General features: G+C 46.7%; 1 protein-coding gene across 1 annotated transcript in view; it reads left to right on the top strand.

The window, feature by feature from the left end:
• Nucleotides 1-9,922: 9,922 nt before the first annotated feature.
• The window catches only part of PTGFRN (prostaglandin F2 receptor inhibitor), a 100,651-nt gene continuing 90,211 nt past the window's right edge, over nt 9,923-20,362 (top strand). The window contains exon 1 of the mRNA XM_003409611.4: nt 9,923-10,229. Coding sequence (XP_003409659.2) covers nt 10,181-10,229 — 49 coding nt within the window. The 5' untranslated portion in view covers nt 9,923-10,180. The remainder of the gene's footprint in view (nt 10,230-20,362) is intronic.

Genomic DNA, 20,362 nt, shown 5'->3' with positions numbered 1-20,362 from the left:
TACAAGTCCAAATTCAGGGCATCGGCTCCAGGGGGAGGCTTTCTCTTGTTGGCTCATCAATTTTCCCCTGGTCTAGGAGCTTCTCAGTGCAGGAACCCGGGGTCCAAAGGATGCACACTCCTGCTCTTCATTCTTGGTGGTATGAGGTGCTCATGTCTCTCTGCTTGCTTTTCTCTTTTATATCTCAAAAGAGATTGGCTTAGGACATTATCTAATCTTATAGACCTCATCAATATAACTGCCACTAATCCATCTCATTACATCATAGCTACAGGATTTACAACACACAGGGAAATCACATCAGATGACAAAACGGTAGACAATCATACAATACTGGGAATCATGACCTAGCCAAGTTGACAGATATTTTGGGGGGACACAATTCAATCCATGACAACCTGCTACCGTCCCCCTTACAGGTAGACATCCAACCTCTGACTGAATGATTAGGGAGGAGAGGATACCATCATATAATGTATTATTGCACTAACGCCGCTTATCACCAACAAGGCCAATTCGAACTAGGTGAAGAATACTGAATAGACTACCAGGAGAATGAACAACTCTGTCTTGCAAGAAGTACAGCCAGAGTGCTTCTTAGAAGCAAGGATGGCTTATAAGGAAACTTTGTCTCACATACTTTGGACATGTTATCAGAGAGGACCAGTGCCTGGACAAGGATATTATACTTGGTAAAGTAGAAGGTTGGAGAAAAAGAGACCCTCAAAGAGATGGATTGACACAGTAGCTGCACCAATGGGCTCAAACAGAGCAATGATTGTGAGGATGGCACAAGACTGGGCAGTGTTTCGTTCTGTTGTACACAGGGTCACTATGAGTCGGAACTGACTCGACAGCACCTAACAACAACAACAGGCCTATTCTGCCACTGGCTTAATGTAAAAGCAAGCCTATTGTTCTTTTAAAACAAAAAATTTCAAAATTAGCTGAAAATAACTACTCATATCTTTCTGTTGTCTTCTCCAACTGTTCTAGAAGAACCTACTTCCATGTAAGGTAACGCCTCTCTGGATGAGAATTGCTAGATTTAGCAAATAAAAATACAGGATCCTCAGTTAAATCTGAATTTCAGATAAACAACAAATACGTTTCATGTAATAATATTTGGGACATATAATAAAATATTATTCATTATTTATTTGAAATTCAAATTCAGTTGGGTTTCCTGTATTTTAGCTAGCAACCCAATTCTGGATGCATTTTAGTTTGTAAATGTTCCTTTAACAACGTAGTGCATAGAAATTAAGATATTATTCCAGGTGGACTCAGAAGTAGAGCTCAAGTGAGCTGATTAAGTCTAGTGGGAAAATGGTAGGGGGAAGAGGAGGAGAAACCCCAGCAGGTATGTGTGGTTGTTGTTCGTTGGCGTGGAGCTGGCTCCAATTCATGGCAACCTTACCTAAAACAGAAGAGTTGCCTGGTCCTGCAGCATCTTTACTATCATTGGTATGTTTGAGCCCATTGTTACTGCTATCTTGTCAATCCATCTCATTGAGGGTTTCCTTGACCCTCTACTTTACCAAACATGATGTCCTTTTCTAGAGATTAGTCTTTCCTGATGACGTGTCCAAAGTAAGCAAGTTGAAGTCTCGCCATCTTCGATTTTATGGAACATTCTGGTTGTATTTCTTCTAAGATTGATTTGTTTGTTCTTTTGGCAGCCCATGTATATTCAATATTCTTTGCCAACACCATAGTTCAAATGCATCAAATCTATGTGTGGAGAGTGGGGTAAAGTTTCTTTCTGTAAGGAGACAAAGCCCTCTTCCCTGGCACACTTAGCTCTGTGCCAGAGCATAAGGCTTGGTGAGTGAAGGTTGGTGGGACTGGGTACCTCCTGGTACCACCACATCAGCAGCTCTGGCCCTAAGTAAAAAATTTCCTTCAATGTCTCAAAGCTCCCTCCGGCTATTTCCAATCCCCCTGATATGGAAGTACTTTTTTTTTTTTTAACAATTGAAGCTGCTGTCTCTACTCATTTTCTGAGACATTTTCAGCCCAGATGATAGCATATTTGCAGAACACTACACACAATGTCTTATGCCGCTCTCATCTACTTGCCTTCCTTTTCATTTCCTTTTGCTCTTTTGGCATCAGCCTTCTTCTCATCCTTTGGAGCATTTGGAGTCTTTTGATAAATTAAATTAAATTATAAACTTCTCTAGGGCAAGGGCCATGTATACCCTTAACATAATAATAATGCCTCACTCCTGTGGAGAGCTTTTTTTGCAGAAGCCTCGTCTCGTCCCATTTTCTTATTTTCTTCCACCCTACTGTCCCCGCAGGAGTAAACACTCCAAAGGGTGTGGACGAGAGGAGGCGGAAGTGGAACATGGGCAGTTCTACATCATCTGAGAACACTTTCTCCACTGTCTCCCGTTTTAGTCTTTTAGGGCTCAAGGATCAGAAGGAAGTCACAGAGCACGACCTGCCCCCAGGCAGAGCCATGCTTAACCCATTCCAAACAGATGAGGCTCATCTGTTTTTGATATCTGTCAAACAGGCATTCCAGAACTTCCACTTGGCCCACCAGTATTGAACGACCCTTACTCGTCAGGAAATGAACGAAGGCTTCCTTTTTCCGCTCCCCTCTTTTAAACTCTTAATTCCACTCTCTGATTCTATTATTAAATCATAAGTTTCTTTTTGATTAATAACGCTTTGTTTAACTTCAACGAGGGGATATATACCTGGAAACAAAATGGAGAATATTTTGAATGAAAACAATGAGCTGAATGAAAGATTGCCTTCAGATACACTCCTTTGCCTCTGCTGAAGTAGGAGCCCCGGGTGTTTCATGCCTTCGTGTCTATGTCTATGGGCTGCTGGAGGTGGCTTGACTAACACACCAAGTCTGAGTGAATATAAGAACAATCAGCAAATTCAGTCACTGGGAGCCTTTTAATATTTTCATTCTCAATGTTAAATAATAAGGTGTTTTTGCCTGACCTCAGCAGGAAAGCCTGTTTGGATTGAGAGTGTGAGGACTCTCACAGGGTTTTCAGCGACAACGCCTCCAGTCTGACACAAGAATCAAGAGACAATAAGGGCTGGTTGTTGTGACCAGAGCTGCTGAGGGTCACTGTGATTGGGCATAGGAAACTCATAGCAGATTCATTTTCTTGGAAGTGAAGGTGGGTATAGTTTAGAGCGGCGGGAAAGTGAGTCTTCCTGCCCTGGGCAAGCTCACAGATTAACCAAACTAAGAACAATTGGTTCCAAACAAAAGCCTTACCATACAGGAGGTTACTCACTCTGGCAAATATCTTTCATAATGAAAGCACCTTTAGAACTCATGACTAACATATTGTGCTGGTCTGCTGAGGGTGCTGTGTTTCTTTAGTTAGAAACATATTCTATCCTTTTGTAGTCAGGGCCATGCAAAGGGCGTGGTGGTGATGACCAACTATCTGGAGTTATTAATTTTTGTTTATTTTCTACCACATAAATGGCTGTCCTTGGTCAGCTCTAATGACAAAATGGACTGTCTCCCACCACCAAGCTATCTACTTCAGTCCTCAATCTACTTGTCCTATGTTTTAACTATCTAGTGCGGCTATAACAGAAATAGCATAAATGGATGGCTTTAACAAACGGAAATTTATTTTCTTACAGTTAGGAGGCTAGAAGGTGCCAGCTCTAGGGGAAGGCTTTGTCTCTCTGTCAGCTCTGGAGGAACGTCCTTGTCTCTTTGAGCTTCTGCTCCTGGGCATGTGTCTTTGCCCATCTCTGCTTCCTTTTACACTTTGTAAGAGTTTGACTCAAGGCACGCATTACACTAATTCTGTCTCTTTAACATAACAAAAGAGAACATATTCCCAAAAGGGATTATAATCACAGCCTTAGGGGTTAGGATTTACAACACATATTTTTGCGGGCCATAATTCAATCTATAACTTTCCACCCACCCTTTGGCCCTCCCCCAAATTCGTGTCCTTGCCATATGCAAAACACATTCATCCTGCTACATCATTGCAAAAGTCTTAAATCAACTCCAAATCCTAATTTCATCTTATAAATCATCTAAATCAAATATGGGCAAGACTTTAGGCATGTTCCAACCTTTTTATCTGTGAACCTGTGAAATCTAGACTACAAGTTATCTGTTTCCAAATTACAATGTTGGAATAGGCACAAGGTAGATATTTCCATTACAAATGGGAGAAATTGGAGGGAAAGAAGGGATAATGGGCACCAAAACCCAAAAGAACAATTTATGTTAGATCTCAAGGCTTGAAAATAATCCTCTCTTCTCTGAGACCATCTGGACAATGACCCCCTCCTCCAGACTCTGGGTGTTGGCCATGTCCTCTGGGTTCTGGGTGGAGGTCCCTCAGCCCTGGGCTTCAGCTCTACCTTCCAGGCCCACTGGGAGGGCAACTCTGCTTCCTCAGCTTTGGGTGGCCCTATTCTCCTAGTCCGTCTGAGTGCCAACTTCACACCTTTGGCCCTGGCAGGTCTCATTCTTCTGCCCCTTGGGCATGGCAGTCCTGCTGCCTCAGCTTTGAGTCGGGCCTCATCCACCCCGCCACCTTAATGGCAGCCCCATGCTCCAGAACTAAGCTGGCAAAGATATGACTCTTTGATACCTAGGATGCTATGGCCCCACCCTTAGAGATCTGGGAGATCACGGCCCCACCCTTTGAAACTGGGAAGTCCCTTCTTCCCATGCTCCCTCCAACAGTTCTGGTGATCTCTGAGCTGCTCCAGAGATGGTCCTTTTCTTTTCTTGGAGGGCAACAGATGTAGCTCCTTTGGTCTGTTTCCTGCCTATAGAATTTCAAGAGTCAGACAGTGTTCACTCCTTTCATTCTTTCTCTGTCCCCTTCAGTCTCAACTGATGGATTTTCTGCTGTAGTAGTTGGTTAGATCCATTAGTCACAGGCTTAATCTCTTTAACAAAAAATTGCATAGCCACGTCCTTGGTGAACATTCTAGGACACGTGCCCTTAGTTTGTACCACAGAATTTTCCAAATCTTTAAGTTCTATTTTTATTTTTCAGTCTGTTTCTTCTTGCATTTTACTGTAAGCACCAAGGAGAAACTACATGGCCCCTTTAAGATCTTACTTAGAAATCTCATCAGCTAGATATTCAAGTTCATCACTTACAAGTTCTACTTTCCACCAAACATTTGAACATAATTCAGACAAGTTCTTTGCCGCTGCCTAAAAAGCGTCACCCTTCCTCCATTGTTCAACCATATGTTCATGATTTTTTTTTAAAGCCTCACCGGAAGCACATTTAACATCCACATTTCTAGCGACATGCTCTTGCTGGTGCCATATGTTTTCTCTAAGACAACAGAGACTTTCTTTATAGCTCTTCTCACTTCCTTCTGAGCTCTCACCAGAACCGCCTTTGATATCCATAATTCTACCAATAGTCTCTTCAAGGCAATCTAGGCATTTACTATTAGGAACTTTAAACTTCCAGCCCCCACCCATTACCCAATTTCAAAACTGCTTCCACATTTTAGGTATGTGTTAGAGCAGCACCCCACTCTTGGCACCAAATTTTGTCTTAGTTATCTAGTGCTGTTATAACAGAAATACCACAAGTGGGTGGCTTTAACAAATAGAAATTTATTTTCTCACAGTTAAGAGGTCAGAAGTCCCAATTCATGGTGCTGGTTCTATGTTGGCTCTGGAGGAAGGTCCCTGTCTCTTCTGAACTTCTGCTCCTGGGCAATCTTCATGTGGCTTGGCATGTATCTTCACCCATATCTGCCACCTTAATCTACTCCTTTTATATTTTGTAAGAGATCAACTCAAGACACACCCTATACTAATTCTTTCCCATTAACATTACAAAGTCAATCTATTCCCAAATGGGATTATAACTACAGCCATAAAAGTTAGAATTCACAACACATAATTTTTGGGGAACATAATTCAATCCCAACACCCTCCCTGGACACTTTTATTTATTCTTACTACTTCAATTAATGCCAATTGCCAATGAGTTGATTCTGACTCATGGTGACCCCATATGTGTCCAGGAGAACTGTGCTCCATAGGTTTTATGTGTATGCGTGTGCACTTTAGGTGAAAGTTTACGGTTCAAATTAATTTCTCATACAAAAATTTATACATATATTGTTTTGTGACATTAGTTGCAAACCCCGCAATGTGACAGCATACTTCCCTTTCTACCCTGGGTTCACTGTGTCCATTTGACCAGTTCCTGTCCCTTCCTGCCTTCTCATCCTGCCTCTGGACAGGAGCTGCCCATTTGGTCTCGTGTATCTGATTGAACTAAGAAGCACATTCCTCACATGTATTATTTTTTGTTTTGCAGACTTGTCTAATGTTTTCCTGAAGAGTGGGCTTTTGGGAATAGTTTCAGTTCTGGGTTAACAGCGCATCCGGTGGCTATAGTTGTAGGGGTTCCTCCAGTCTCTGTCAGACCATTAAGCTGGCTTTTTTTATGTGAATTTGAGTTTTGCTCCACACTTCTCTCCCACTCCATCCAGGACTCTCGGTTGTGTTCCCTGTCAGGGCAGCCTTTGGTGGTAGCCAGTTCTTCTGGTCAGGGGCTGACAAAGTCTCTAGTTCATGTGGCCCTTTAGTCTCTGGGCTAATGTTTTCCTTGTGTCTTTGGTTGCTCCATAGGGTTTTCAATGGCTGATTTTTTGGAAGTAGACAGCCAGGATTTTCTTCTGAAGCACGTAAGGGTAGACTGGTGCCTCCAACCTTTTGGTTAGCAGCCAAGCATGTTAACTGTTTGCACAACCCAGGGACTCCCATTTCAACTATTAACTGCTGTTATTTCATGATTGTGAGACACACAATTAATTTTATAAAACTTGGAGGAGGAGGAAAAAGTCTGTCATATGAAATATATGCATCCACTGTAAGCTCCCACCACCCGTCTGTCAGTTGGTTGTACTGTGGTGGCTTGTGTGTTGTTGCTATGATGCTGGCAGCTATGCCACTGGTATTTCAAATACTATCAGGGTCACCCATGGTGGGCAGCTTTCAGTGGAGTTTCCAGGCTAAGACAGAGTAGAAAGGAAGGCCTGGCAATCAATCTCCTATAATTACCAATGAAAACCCTATGGCTCACAACAGAATATTATCTGATATAGTGCTGGAAGATGAGCCCACTAGGCTGAAAGGCAACAGTGAACTCGAGCATGCTGGCGATTATGAGGATGATGCGGGACCAGGCAGCACCTACTTCTGTTGTACGTGGGTTCACCATGAGTCAGAGCTGACTCCATGGCAACTAAGAACAACATTGCAAGCTCATCCCTCTACCTCACAGCAAAGACGTACTGATCTTTGAGGACTCATTTCAAAGTCATCCCCTCTTTGAAAGTTCTTCTGACAACCTTTCCCAGGACCGATCACTCCCTTGTGTCTCTGCTCTACCTTGTACATTCTATCACACTAAGTCATGATGCCCTTCTTTATTTACACATCTCCCCTCAGATTGTAAGCACATTAGTCATCTCTGCATCCCTAGGGTCTAGCCCAATGCCTGGCATTAATTCACTCTGTTAAAATTTGTTGGAGACCTACTGTGTGTCAGGCACATTCCCAGAGTTGCACTTGTTTGTTAAACAAGAATTTTAGCAAACATCTACTCTGCAGTAACAAGGTGAGAGTCTGACAGTCTCCAGGCCCTTCCGTTATTAGACAGAGATGGGAGTAGTGTGGAAACCCTGGTGGCTTAGTGGTTATGAGCTAGGGCTGCTAACCAAAAGGTAGGCAGTTTGAATCCGTAAGGTGCTCCTTGGAAACTCTATGGGGCAGTTCTACTCTGTCCTATAGTGTCACTATGAGTCGGAATCGACTCGATGGCAACGGATTAGGTTAGGCTAGGGAAACCCAAAAAGGGAGTAGTAGATTATATGCGGTGCTGCACTGAATGCAACCAAGTGCCAAAATGTGTGGCTCAGACATTGAGCACTGAGTGGTTAAGAACAGGAATGAGCCGGCACTTGAACTTCGGGAGGACCAGGTCTTACCCTTCTCTGTAGCTTCAGCATCTTCCAAGACCTAGCATTAGGTAGGTTTGAATCAATTAAATTTCAAAACTTTCCAGAGAAATTCTGGGAAAAGCTTGGGATAGAAAGGGGAAAGAAATTACAGGGTGGGTGGACAGCTTCAGCAAAGGTTCGGTAGCAGGAATGAGTTTCTAGGAGCTTCTTTCAGGAGGGTTCATACCCAGCTAACCCTGTACTTGTTAATGGCAATAACGATGCATCAGAATAAAAGCAGTGCCCTCCTCCCCCAAACTGGGCAGTTTTCCCATTAACATCTGTGCTTGGATTTGCATATATTAATGAAAGGCTGTGGGGGTGGGAGGGGGCATGGGTATAACTCCCTGTAAGTTTGAATCATCCTTGTGAAGTTTTAAACAATGCACATTAACTAATTTCCCAGTACTCTGGGGCTGTTTGTATTCAAATCAAAAGCACAAAACCCTACTGTAGGAGAAAAAGAAGTCTCTATTGGCAACCAACTTTGTTCATTTAAAGAAATAAATGTAAAGTCTTAAGAGTGCATTCCATATGAAGTACTGTGGCTATTAATATACTTGGGGTTTTGAAAAAAACGAGTGTATTTGTGGGAAGCTGCTCCAATGAGTGCCATAACTGTCCTGGAGAGGGAGGGAAGTAGGCAGCAAGGGCAGCAAGGCTCATCCAGACACAGGGTAGTGGTGAGTCGGTTCTGGTCTCGCCACTTTGCTGTGAATCCTTGTCTCCTAACCACTTTAGGCTTCTGTGCTTCCTTCTAAAATAAAGGGGGTTGGAATCCATGGCCATTAAAGTCCTTTCAGCTCTTTCAAGATCCTTTTTTTTTTTTTTTAGTTTTTATTGTACTTCAAGTGAAAGTTTACAGGTCAAGTCAGACTCTAGTACAAAAATTTATAAACACCTTGCTCCAAACCAACCCAGTGCCCTCAGGTCAATTCCGACTCACAGCGACCCTATAAGGATGTGGTAGAACTGCCCCGTAGAGTTTCCAAGGAGCGCCTGGCAGATTCGAACTGCCGACCCTTTGGTTAGCAGCGTAGCACTTAACCACTATTAACACCTTGCTATATACACTCCTAATTGCTCTCCCCCTAATGAGACAGCACACTCCTTCCCTCCACTCTCTCTTTTCTTGTCCATTCTGCCACCTTCTGACCCCCTCTGCCCTCTCATCTCCCCTCCAGACAGGAGATGCCGACACAGTCTCATGTGTCTAAGTGATCCGCGATGCTCACTCTTCACCAGTATCATTGTCTATCCCATAGTCCAGCCCAATCCCTGTCTGAAGAGTTAGCTTTAGGAATGATTCCTGTCTTGGGCTAACATAATCTCTGGGGTCAGTCTAGTCTCAGTCAGACCATAAAGTCTGGTCTTTTTACGAAATCTGGGGTCTGCATCCCACTGCTCTCCTGCTCCCTCAGGGGTTCTTTGTTGTGTTCCCTGTCAGGGCAGTCATCGGTGGTGTCAGGATCCTTTCTGAAAATTCTCAGTAAGGGCCATGCGGCTGGATAGTGGGGTGCTTAGCTTGGACGAGAGGGTTAGCCGGGTGAGGAGTTAGCCTAAGGGCTTTGTAGACTCCCGTGGCTTACTCCAGTGTGGTGCAACGACGGGGTGTCCCGGGATAGGGCAAAAGGGATGAGATTCCCAGACAAGTCTTGCCATGGCCAACTTTTAAAGGTCGGAGGAAAGTTTATCGTGGAGTGGGGACCCTGAGGGGAGAGCTGGGTGGGATCCGACGCTTCCTCCCCTTTAAGCTGGTGGCCCCGGAGCTTCCTCCGTTACCTGGAGCGGGGAGGGGCTTGGGAAAGTTTGTGTTTGTTGCTGGCAAAGCGCCGGATGGGAGGCGCGGGCGGGCGGGCGCTGCGGTTCTTCCCTTCTGCTTTCGGGAAGCGGTCGGGGCTGCACATTCGGATCGGCGGGGCCGGCTCGGGTGCCGCGATCCCGGTCCCCAGGCGGCCCGGGGAGAGAAGGAAGGAGGAGGGAGGGAGGGAGCGGAGAAAGGGGCGCACGTACGCCCCAGCGCTGGGATTTATCGGCTCGAGAGGCGAGCGGAGCAGGCGCGCGGCCCAGGCGGAGGAGCGCTGACTCTGGAGCAGTCGGAGCTGGAGGAGGACGAGGAGGAGAGGCGGCGGGGAAGGCGGAGGAGGGGGAGAGTAGCTCCCGCCCGGCGAGCATGGGGCGCCTGCCGCCGAGGCCGCTGCTGCTGGCGCTCCTGGCACTGGGTGAGTGCGCGCGGGGATCCGCGTGGCGCCGGGGGCTTGCCGGGCCCCGGGGGGAGGGGATCGGTGGGGCGCGGCTGCCACGCGCGGCCTGGGCCGCCGGGGGTCCCTGGGCCGCTCCCGGGAGGCCCGGCCGGCTTGCGGCGGGCGGGCGGCCGGGGGGTGGGGGCGGCAGCGGCCGCGGGGCTGCCCGGAGCCAAGCGCAGATCCGCCCGGCCCCGCGCTCGGTGGGCAGGTCGCCGCGCCTCCAGGCCGAGCCTCTCCCCAACATGTGCCGGGGTGGGGAGTGGCCGGTGGCTGGCTTCCCCCCCGGCCCTCCCTACCTGTTGGCCGCCGGGAGCCCGGCTCACCTTGAACTCCCGGCCCGGAAGGTGCCTGCGATCCGGCCCGCGTCCGCAGCTGGAGGGCGGAAATATGAATCTTTGATATGCCCCGCCATAGCCGCCACGGACAGAATTGCTTTTCACACAAACCCACGCCGAGGTATCTTTCTAGAGAAGAGAGAGAATCCACCAACTTCCTTCTCCAAAGGTCACAGGGCCCCAGAGTGTTACAATAAAAAGCGGGGTACGAGTCTTTCCATCGTTTCAGTGATGACTAAATCTGCTTCAGTCATTTCTTCTTAGCTTTTCTTGAAGCAGCATATTTATACACAAAGACCTAAGAGCCTTTCCCAACTTTTTTTTACCTGTTACTTTCCCTTTCTCTCTGTCCCTTGTCTTCCACCTTCCCGGAAACCCTTGGTGCCTCTTGACCATTTGACCTAGCGCCCTGTCACCAACCCAAGGGATCTTTCATGGTTCCCCCCCGCCCCATTTTACACTCCATACACACAAAAACCTCTTCATAATAGATACACATGGTTATCTTAACCTGCCACAGACATACATGCATTTATTAAGTGCCCACTATTTTTTTTTTTTATGAGGGCTGGTCCTCAACTGCTTGGATAATCCTGGATCCTTTTGGTCAATGAATCCTCCGAAGTGACCACAGGTTCTCTTCCAATCTCTAGGGGAGACAGATCTGAATCTTTCACAGACTGCATGGAGTATGGCGGCCGCCCCAGCCAGGCCCCAGCTGTACATAGGGTAAATGTTCTGCACTTATGGCCAGAGGGTCCCAGTGGAGGCCTCTCACAGCCACTCCCTCCTGCTGGCACCAGGGCCCATGTGTCCCAATCCCTGTGATCCCTGCCTGTCTAGCTGCTGCTGTGTTTTCTTCCTTCACCTCTGAGGGGATTTTTCAAGCTGACTCCCTAGGAGAGCTCATCTAGCCCCACTGCTTCAGCTGCAACCTGTGTGCAGAAAGCTCCCACATCTCTCGCTTAATTTTGTGACATGTCTGTGGTCTCTGATCCTAGTGCTTTTAGCCTTTCCCTTTCACCACGGACACATGTATATTCTCAGCATGGTGCACGTGGATTCCACACCCACCCATTTGGTTTCCGTGTCTAGGTCAAGTAGGCCATGGCCCGTGGTTGTGAGATTGTGCACTGCACAACTCTAGGAGCTGCCATTCATTCCATGGTTTATGTGACAACTCCCCCTAGAGCTGGGCAGTTTACAGCCTGTGCATCAGCTAAGAGGGTGGGGGGAGGTAGAAGTTTGAAAAGAATGCCCCTGAGTAACTGTGGGAAGGAAGAAAAAGGGAGAAGAGGCAAAGAGGGGTCGGCAAAAACAAAGTAAATGTGGGGAAGGCACAGCTTGGGATGTCTTGGTTGTACACAGTGAATTCCGCCCTGGCTGTGTGTCTCATGTTAGCTGCACGGAGAGAATTTCTGTGATGTCACCAGCCAACACCTTTTCCCCTAACAGTTCTCTGAACTTGATGTTCCACACAATAACTGCCCCACAGGAGCTCACTCGGTGTGCCCGGTGTGCCTGCAGCCTGACCTCTGGGAAAGACTCCCTGTTTTACACCACTCTAGCACTGTACTGATTCCTGAAACTTAATATGAGGATAAGCAATATCATCTTTCCTCCTGTATTGCAACCTGAGCGGAATCTTGGTATCACTGTTCTCTTTGGCCTTCACGGTCACATAGTCCCTCAGTACTATGGGTTTTCCTACCGGACAGACTCGACGTGCCCTCTTGACTTCCTGTTGCTGCAGTTACTGTCCTAGCCCAGATCCTGACAGATCCCGACACAGATAACTTCTGTTATCTTCCTGCTTGGCTTTTTCCTCCAGCCGTTTTTCTAAGTTCATCATTGTCCTTTAGGATCATGTTTGGGGAGTCCCACCTTTGCTCATTGGTTCCTTATGTTTTTCTTCCAAGGAAGTGTTGCCCCCCATGTTCGCCCCCTGGTCTTCCCTCTCGCTGAGAAACTTCATCCTAGGTTACCTTTTTCTGTCCTTTACACAGGACATATTTGAACCTTCTAGCTTTCCCCTTTCTTTTAATCTTGGAATGGGCCCTCCTGCTTTTCTCCTCTTGGCTCTGTATTTCCTTTTTTTCCCTGCAATTCATGTCCTCCATGAGTCTTTCCTAACCACTTCCACTACCACAGTCATGCCAGAACCTGCTCAGCTTCATAGAGCAGGTTTTAACTTCTGTTGCCTGTGTCTGACCTGCCTTGTCATTCATTCAATACAGTATTTCTTGAGTGCCCAAAACACACATTAGAGCATGTTTGGCATCTTACTGAGTGGACAGAGGGAAGGGTGGACAGATAACAAAATGGCTAACTACAAGACAGAATGAAATACCTGATGTGGAAACCAAGTTCTGGTGGGAAGCGGGGAAGAGGATGATTCATTTTGACTTGAGATCTGGAGTTGGTTTTGTTGAAGAGGTGACATTTGAGCTGGACCTTGAGGATAATTAGAATTTTGAAAGAAAGGGTAGAAGAACATTCCAGGCACTGGGGAAAAACATAAAGTCTGAATAAGTGAGAGTACATGACTCATTCAGACATGGTATGTAAGTTCCATGTAACAGGAGGTAGGAGAGGAGCCCTGGTGGAGCAGTGGTTAAAGCATTTGGCTGCTAACCAAAAGGTTGGTGGTTCGAACCCACCAGCTGCTCTGCAGGAGAAAGATGCGGTAGTCTGCTTCCTTAGAGATTTATAGCCTTGGAAACCCTCTGTGGCGGTTTACTCTGTACTATATAGGGTTGTTATGAATTGGAATCTACTCAATGGCAGTGAGTTTTTTTTTTTTTTTTTGGTTGGTGGTGGGAGGAGGAGGATATAATGGGAGAACAAACCGGGAAGGTGAGCTTGAAGTAGGTCCTGGAGGCTTTGCATGGTGTGCTGAGAAATCTGGACCGTGAGGGGTGGGTCTGACACCCTGCCTGGGTACTGCCGGACAGCTTAAGCATCTCGCATCATAGCACTTATTTATCTCAATGTATTAGAATTATCTCTTGTTTAAATCCTCATCTAGATAATATCTCCTAGGGGTAGGGGCCACGTTGGACTTATTGCCACATCCTCACTACTAACGGGATGCTTGGCACATAGCAGGTGTTTGATTAATATCGGCCGACTAAGTGAATAAATGTATATATCTTTTAGCCATTGGAAGTTTGCAGGGGAGATTAGTGTAACACAGTGGTTTGGGTCTGAGGAGGGTAACTCATGCTAGTGTATGGCATGAATTGAAGAATGGAAGGTGTGGAAAATGTGCAGTGGGATTAAGATGTTCTCTTAGTTCGTGTCTTTTTTGTTTTTGCAAGTCCATTGAAATAGTTTTTAAATAACAAAAATAATACATCTATATTTAAAAATTCAAATAATATAGAAGGATATTGTATTAATTAGGTAGGCGGAACTGCTCTAACAAATAGACTGAAAGCATAGTGGTTCAAACAATAGATGTGTCTTTCATAACAGTCCTGAGGGGATGCTTCAGAGAAAAGTTCGGGGTGGGAACCCTGCTCCACACAGACATTCAGGCACCCGGGCGATGGCAGCTCTGCTGTCTGCAATCGGTGGCTTCCCAGATCATCACATCCATGACTGGCATCATCATCACTCCAGCTCCAGGAAGGGAGAAAGAGCAGGAAGGAGAATATGTGGAGACTTGGGGGGCCAAGCTTGGAAGTGGCACACATCATTTCTATGCATACTCCTTTGGATGAAATTCAGTCAGGTGCTGCCACGTAAAGGAAGCTGGGTAATGTGGAGTAGCCAGGCAGTCAGGTGCCAGCTACTCTGGAAGAAGGGAGAAATGGACTTGAGTGGACAGATAGCAGCTTCTGTGTCAGTTATAAAGGATGTAACTGACTACATCCCAGGCAGAGCCACTCGTATAGAATGTATAATGTATGTGTAGCTGGATATTTTGTTTGTTCTTTTCTCATAGCTTCTACACAGGGCTTTGCACCTCAGAGGCACAGAGTAACAATAGCTACTATTTATAGAGTGCATGTCAAGCATCAGATTCTTACATACATTCTCTTATTTAATGCTCACAACGCCACTTTGCAAAAGGTACTGTTCTGCTCTCTGTATTACACATAAGAAAACTGATGCCCAGAAAAGTGTAATAACTTGTCCAGAGTCATACAATTACTCCATGCAGAGCTAGGACTTGATCCCAGAACTCCATTCTGCCTCTGTTGAGGAAAAGTTGGTCGATGTTTGCCATAACTTTATGCTATGTGTTGCTTGAGATTGTTGTTGTTAGCTGCCGTTAAGTCCGTCCCCAACTCATGATGTCCCCATGCACAATGGAATGAAATGCTGCCTAGTTCGTGCCTTTCTCGTGATTGGTTGCCAGTTGGACCATTGTGATCCATAGGGTTTTCACTGGCAGAGTTTCAGAAGTATATTGCCAGGCCCTTCTTCCTAGTCTGTCTTAGTCTGGAAGCTCTGCTGAAAATTGTTCAGCATCATAACAACAAGTAAGCCTCTGCTGACAGACGGGTGATAGCTGTGCTTGAGGTGCCAAAAAAGTGAAACCAAATCCGTTGCTGTCGAGTTGATTCATTGGCTGGGAATTGAACCCAGGTCCCCTGGATGGAAGGAGAGAATTCTACCACTGAACCACCGCTGCCCCTACAAACAATTGTCATCTAGTGGATTCTGACTCATGACGAACGACCTCATGTGTTTCAGAGTAGAACCATGCACCACAGGGTTTTCAATGGTTGTTTATCAGAAGTAGGTTGCCAGGCCTTTCTTCTGAGGTGCCTCTAGGTAGACTCAAACCTCAACGGTTAACAACCAGATGGGTTAACTGTTTGCACCACCAGCAACTCCTGCTTGAGATTAGCTCAGGAGAAAAGGGATGACAGTGGTTTGAAAGCGCAAGTGTGTTTGAAAAGAAGGGCCTGGGTTGAGCACAGCACAGGCACAGTTCCTAAAGGGAGGAGCTGGTGCCCAAAGCATCGCGGAGAGGCAACAGCTCTGCTACACCTGGCAGGTCCCCATGCCTGTTCTGAGGAAAGGGGCCAAAATGCAGCCTTCTCCAGAAAGCTGGAGCTCGTGAATCTCTCCAGCTTAACGGTCTTTGAAGTGCTGTGGCCTTCAGAGATTCCTTGGCACTCATTTTAGCCTTGTTAACAGAATTCCTGTATCTGCCAAGCTGATTAATGCCTGCCCTGGCTATAATTATTCTTATTAGCCTGCTGAATAGGAACTCTAGTTGTCAGTGATCATTCCTTACAAGGCAATAGGGCTAGTCAGCATTTATATGGCGACTTTGTTTTAGTGATGAACTGCAGAGCTGATTCCTTACCCCGCGGACTGACGTACATTTTCATACTGGGGCTATATCTGGTAGTTAAATAAGGTGTGTGCTTATCTGTCAGTGTGTGTCTGTGTCTCACTGCATCAAGTGAAGTTGGGGGGAAGCTGTCAGTGCAGTTCATAGCTATTCAGTTTTAATTGCATTGGTTCCTTAAAGGTAGGGTAACAAGGCCACTTGACTCTGCTTTGGGGGAAATAACTGGAACGGGCAAAAATTCTTTGTCATTTATCTTATGGAAAAGGCGAAGTGCTGCAGTTGGCACGGCTAGTGATTTTCAGATCTTGGAATTTGTTTTTTCTCCATCACCAACTGGAGTGTTTGGGAAGCAACAGAATTATACCTGGTAGTTAACTCTGTCGTGTATGGGCAATGTCATTTCCAGCAGACTAGCGATGATGGCACTGTGTGTACGTTTGTGTCCTTTGAATGCTGATTTTTCCACACTACTCCCTAAGTGTTTGTGCTAGATTATGGAGTCACTAAGCAGCATGATTCAAGCTGAAGTACGATGTTCTGGGGGTTTAATTGCATCCTGTTTCATACCTTTATAAGCAGCTGGAACGTGAAAGCATTTGCATCACTGAGAATATTTCAGGCAAGGGGAGAAGCACTGTGTGTGGCTAGTGTTGTCTGTTGGGAATGAAATTTGGCTTAGAACCGTGAAGAACAGAATTGTGCTTAAGGGTTCAGGGCACATTTCAGAGTGGGTGCTGCCTTTGAATCCTAATGAACTAGAAGTAGTGTGCAGGCAGATAGGTGACTTCTCGGATGTTAAAAGTGAAACCAAGCCAAATATGCCCTACTAATGGCTTTTCCTTGTTCTTATTTGGAAATGGACTAGGCCAGAACTTTCCAGCTGCTGGACCATGGCAAGGGACCCACATGGGTTTCAGGTGGCATTGTAGGTGTGTCATGATATTGGTGCCCTCAGCCCCCAGGCATCTATCTGGAGCCCGAAGGCCAGTGGCTGCCTCTCAACCTGAAGCCCTGTTCACCCAGAGAGCCGCACAGGTATTATCATTTCCTGTGTGTGCCCTGATTTGACAAGGGTTGGCAGTTATGTCTTTCACCTGGTGAACCACAGCCCTTTAGCCCCAGCTTGGGGATGCTGTTTGAAGACGGAAGCTGAGACGCTTGGTTGACAGGGCGAGCGGCTCATTTATTCATTCAGCAAATACTGAATGAGTGCCTACTACTACACAGCAGCCATTGTTCACAGCGCTAGGGATTCAACAGTGAACAAAGCAGGTGCAGGCCTACCCTCTAAGGGTCCGGCACAGTGCACTAGAAGCTGTGGTTGGTAGTCCCACCCAGGAAGTGCAGCGCCACCTGGATGACTGCGGGGAGGGTCAAGAGCTGGTCCTTGGGAATACCTGCATTAGGGGACAGGAATGGAAGGGACAGTTCTAGAAGGAGTAATCAGAGGGGCGAGAGAAGAACCAGGAGAGCGTCCTGTCAGCAAAGCCCAGGAGGATGGATGTAGTGGGCCTGTTAAAAAGATGGCTTGTCAAAAGCTGCTTAGAAAAACCAGAAAGATAAAGACTGAGAGGAGCCCTTGGATTTGCAGACTGTGAAATCTGACCAAGCAGTTAAGGGAAGCTGAAGCACAGGAGTACAGGGGTGGGTGGGGTGGGTAAGGAACACTGAGGCGGAGTAGAGTCTACTCTTGCAGGTGGTGCTGGGAGGAGGTCGGGGGAATGACCAGGCCAGACCAACTTGAACAGGATCCAGGAGAGACTCCAGCAAGCCTACAGGCCAGCTGGGAGGCTCCCGTGGAGGAGGACAGGCTGACGAGGGGCAAGCAAGTACAACTTCTGGACCTGGACTCCAGAGAGGCTGGGACAGTGGTGTTGGGGCTCAAATAGAGGCCCTGACCTTGGAGAGTAGCAGTGTTTAACTTTCTCTTGAGAGAGGAGAGGAGGGAGAGGGGAAAGAGGGTTATGGACTGAGCCCTGTGGAGGGGGAATGCCTTCTCTGCAGAGTTCTCCACTTTTTCCCTAAGACTGGCCACAAAGTCCTCACACATGCCAGGTAGAGGTTATCTCTATCTTCCCTTTCGTTCTCCGCACACATTTAAACTTTACCCCCCTGTCCCTCTGGGTATCTTCCTCCGTGTTGATTGGTGGAGTTAGCCGACACCCTGACAGCTGTTGGTAGGTCTTCAGCTGTTAGGTGGAATCTCCAGCATAGGGACTTTGTGGCCATTTTATAACCCACCTTTTTCCCATCCCCATTAGCTAAAAAGAGTTCAGTAGTTTGTATTGCAAATAAACTATTATGTATTTGTTTTTAAACTATCTGTGCTCTTCATGGAAACCCTGGTGGCGTAACGGTTAGAGCTATGGCTGCTAACCAAAAGGTCAGCAGTTCGAATCCACCAGGCGCTCCTTGGAAACTCTATGGGGCAGTTCTACTCTTTCCGATAGGGTTGCTATGAGTTGGAATCGACTCGACATCACTGGGTTGGGTTTGGTTTTGGTACTCTTCATGAGCCCTGGTGGCGAAGTGGTTAAACACTCGGTTGCTAACCCAAAGGTCGGCAGTTCAAACCCACCAGCTGCTCCGCAGGAGAAAGATATGGCAGTCTGCATCTGTAAAGATTTACAGCCTTGGAAACCCTATGGCAGGTTCCACTCTGTCCTGTATGGTTGCTATGGGTTGGAATCGACTCGATGGCTACGAGTTAGTTACAGGTTCAGGTGGTACAATGCAGGAAAAAGACGTGGCAGTCAGCTTCTGTAAATATTACAGCCCTGGAAACCCTATGGGGCAGTTCTGCTCAGTCCTCTACTCCACGGCGATGGGTTTCTTTTGGTGGCTCAGTGGCTGGCGGTTTTAACCCACCCAGCAGCTCTGTGGGAGAAAGACCTGGCAATCTGCTTTCGTAAAGATTACAGCCTAGAAAACACTATGGGGCAGTTCTGCTGTATCATATGGGGTCGCTATGAGTCAAAATCGACTCAAAGGCTAAGTTAATAACAACATACAGCACTTATTTTGTGCCAGGCGTTGCACTTTCTGTGTATTGACTCATTTATAGACCTCATAATACCATGATGTAGGTACTATTATTACCCCCATTACTCAGGAAACCAAATCACAGAGAAGCTAAGTAACTTGCTCAAGGACACGTAGTAAGTGGCAGAGCTGCTAAGTTTCAGACCGGGATGGTCTGGCTTCAGAGCCTGGGCTGATAAGATTAACGCACTGTTCTGCCTCACTGTGTTGGTCCAGATCATTCAGAAGCAAGGAATTGATATAGTTTGCTAAAATGTGATAATGTTGGTTTCGTTGCCTTTTAATAAGGCAGGAGGCTTGGATTCTAGCCCTAGTTCTTCCACTCACTGGTTTTATGACCTTGGACAAATTGCTGAATAGCTCTCTTAGCCCTGGTAAAATAAGGGGTTGGACTAGCTGATCCCAAAGGCCCCCCTTCCATCAGAAGTCTTTGAATCAGGGCTGACCCCTGCCATTGGCCATATGGGCTGCTTGGTCTAGTCCTGGCTTCCCTGGCTCCTCGCCCATCTTCCTGAACACTCCTCCTGTCTACAGCCCGTGCCTCTGTTAGCTCTCACCTGGCATCTCTCTTTCACAGCGTGGTTCATGCCTTAGAGGGCTCTGGGAATTGCTTGTTGTTCTGTCATTGTATCAGCAACAACTTCCTCACCTCACGCCTTTTCCTGTGCTGTGAAGCCTGCTGCCTCCTGGGCCTTCTTTCCATCGTTTCTCTAGGTTATGGAGGTGTCCCCACCACCAGGTTAGCTGGGCTTTCAGACTTCTGGGAAAAGCTGTAGCTCCAAGAACATAGTAAAACCGATAAGGCATTTCTAGATGACAGGCTATCTTTCATTCTTACTGTTTTGTTTTTTTTTTTTTTCCAGTTTTGATTGAGGATATCAGCTTTCAGTAAGTTGGGGTTGGGGTGGAATAATCAAGTCTCTACCTTCAGAAATGTGACTTGTGTTTTCTTCCACATTCAGGCTTCAAGTCCAGAGAAGAGCCTGGTAGATGGTTATGCTGCACAGATTCTCCTTTTCCTAATACTCCCCAGACCACAGCAAGCAGACATAGACCCAGTGCCATCGAGTCGATGCCAACTCATAGCGACCCTGTAGGACAGGGTAGAGCTGCCCCACAGAGTTTCCAAGCAGACATAGACATCTTTAAAACCAAAAACCAAACCCATTGCGTCGAGTCGATTCCAACTCATAGATGTGTGCAAATACTGACACTACTTTGGATTTTACGCCCTTCCTGAAGGGTCTTTCAGTTGCCAAGTCAGCCCTGACTCATGGCGACCCCATGTGTGTCAGAGAAGAACTGTGTTCCATAGGGTTTTCAGTGGCTCATATCCACCCCTCCCACCCCCCGTGGGTGGATTGCCAGGTCTTTTTTTCCAAGACACCTCTGGGTGGATGCAAACCACCAACCTTTCA

Source organism: Loxodonta africana, chromosome 3 (genome assembly GCF_030014295.1).
Source record: "Loxodonta africana isolate mLoxAfr1 chromosome 3, mLoxAfr1.hap2, whole genome shotgun sequence".
In the NCBI taxonomy this organism is placed as follows: Eukaryota; Metazoa; Chordata; class Mammalia; order Proboscidea; family Elephantidae; genus Loxodonta; species Loxodonta africana.
The sequence above is the reverse complement of the archived record's forward strand: the minus strand, read 5'-3'. Positions and strand labels throughout refer to the sequence as shown.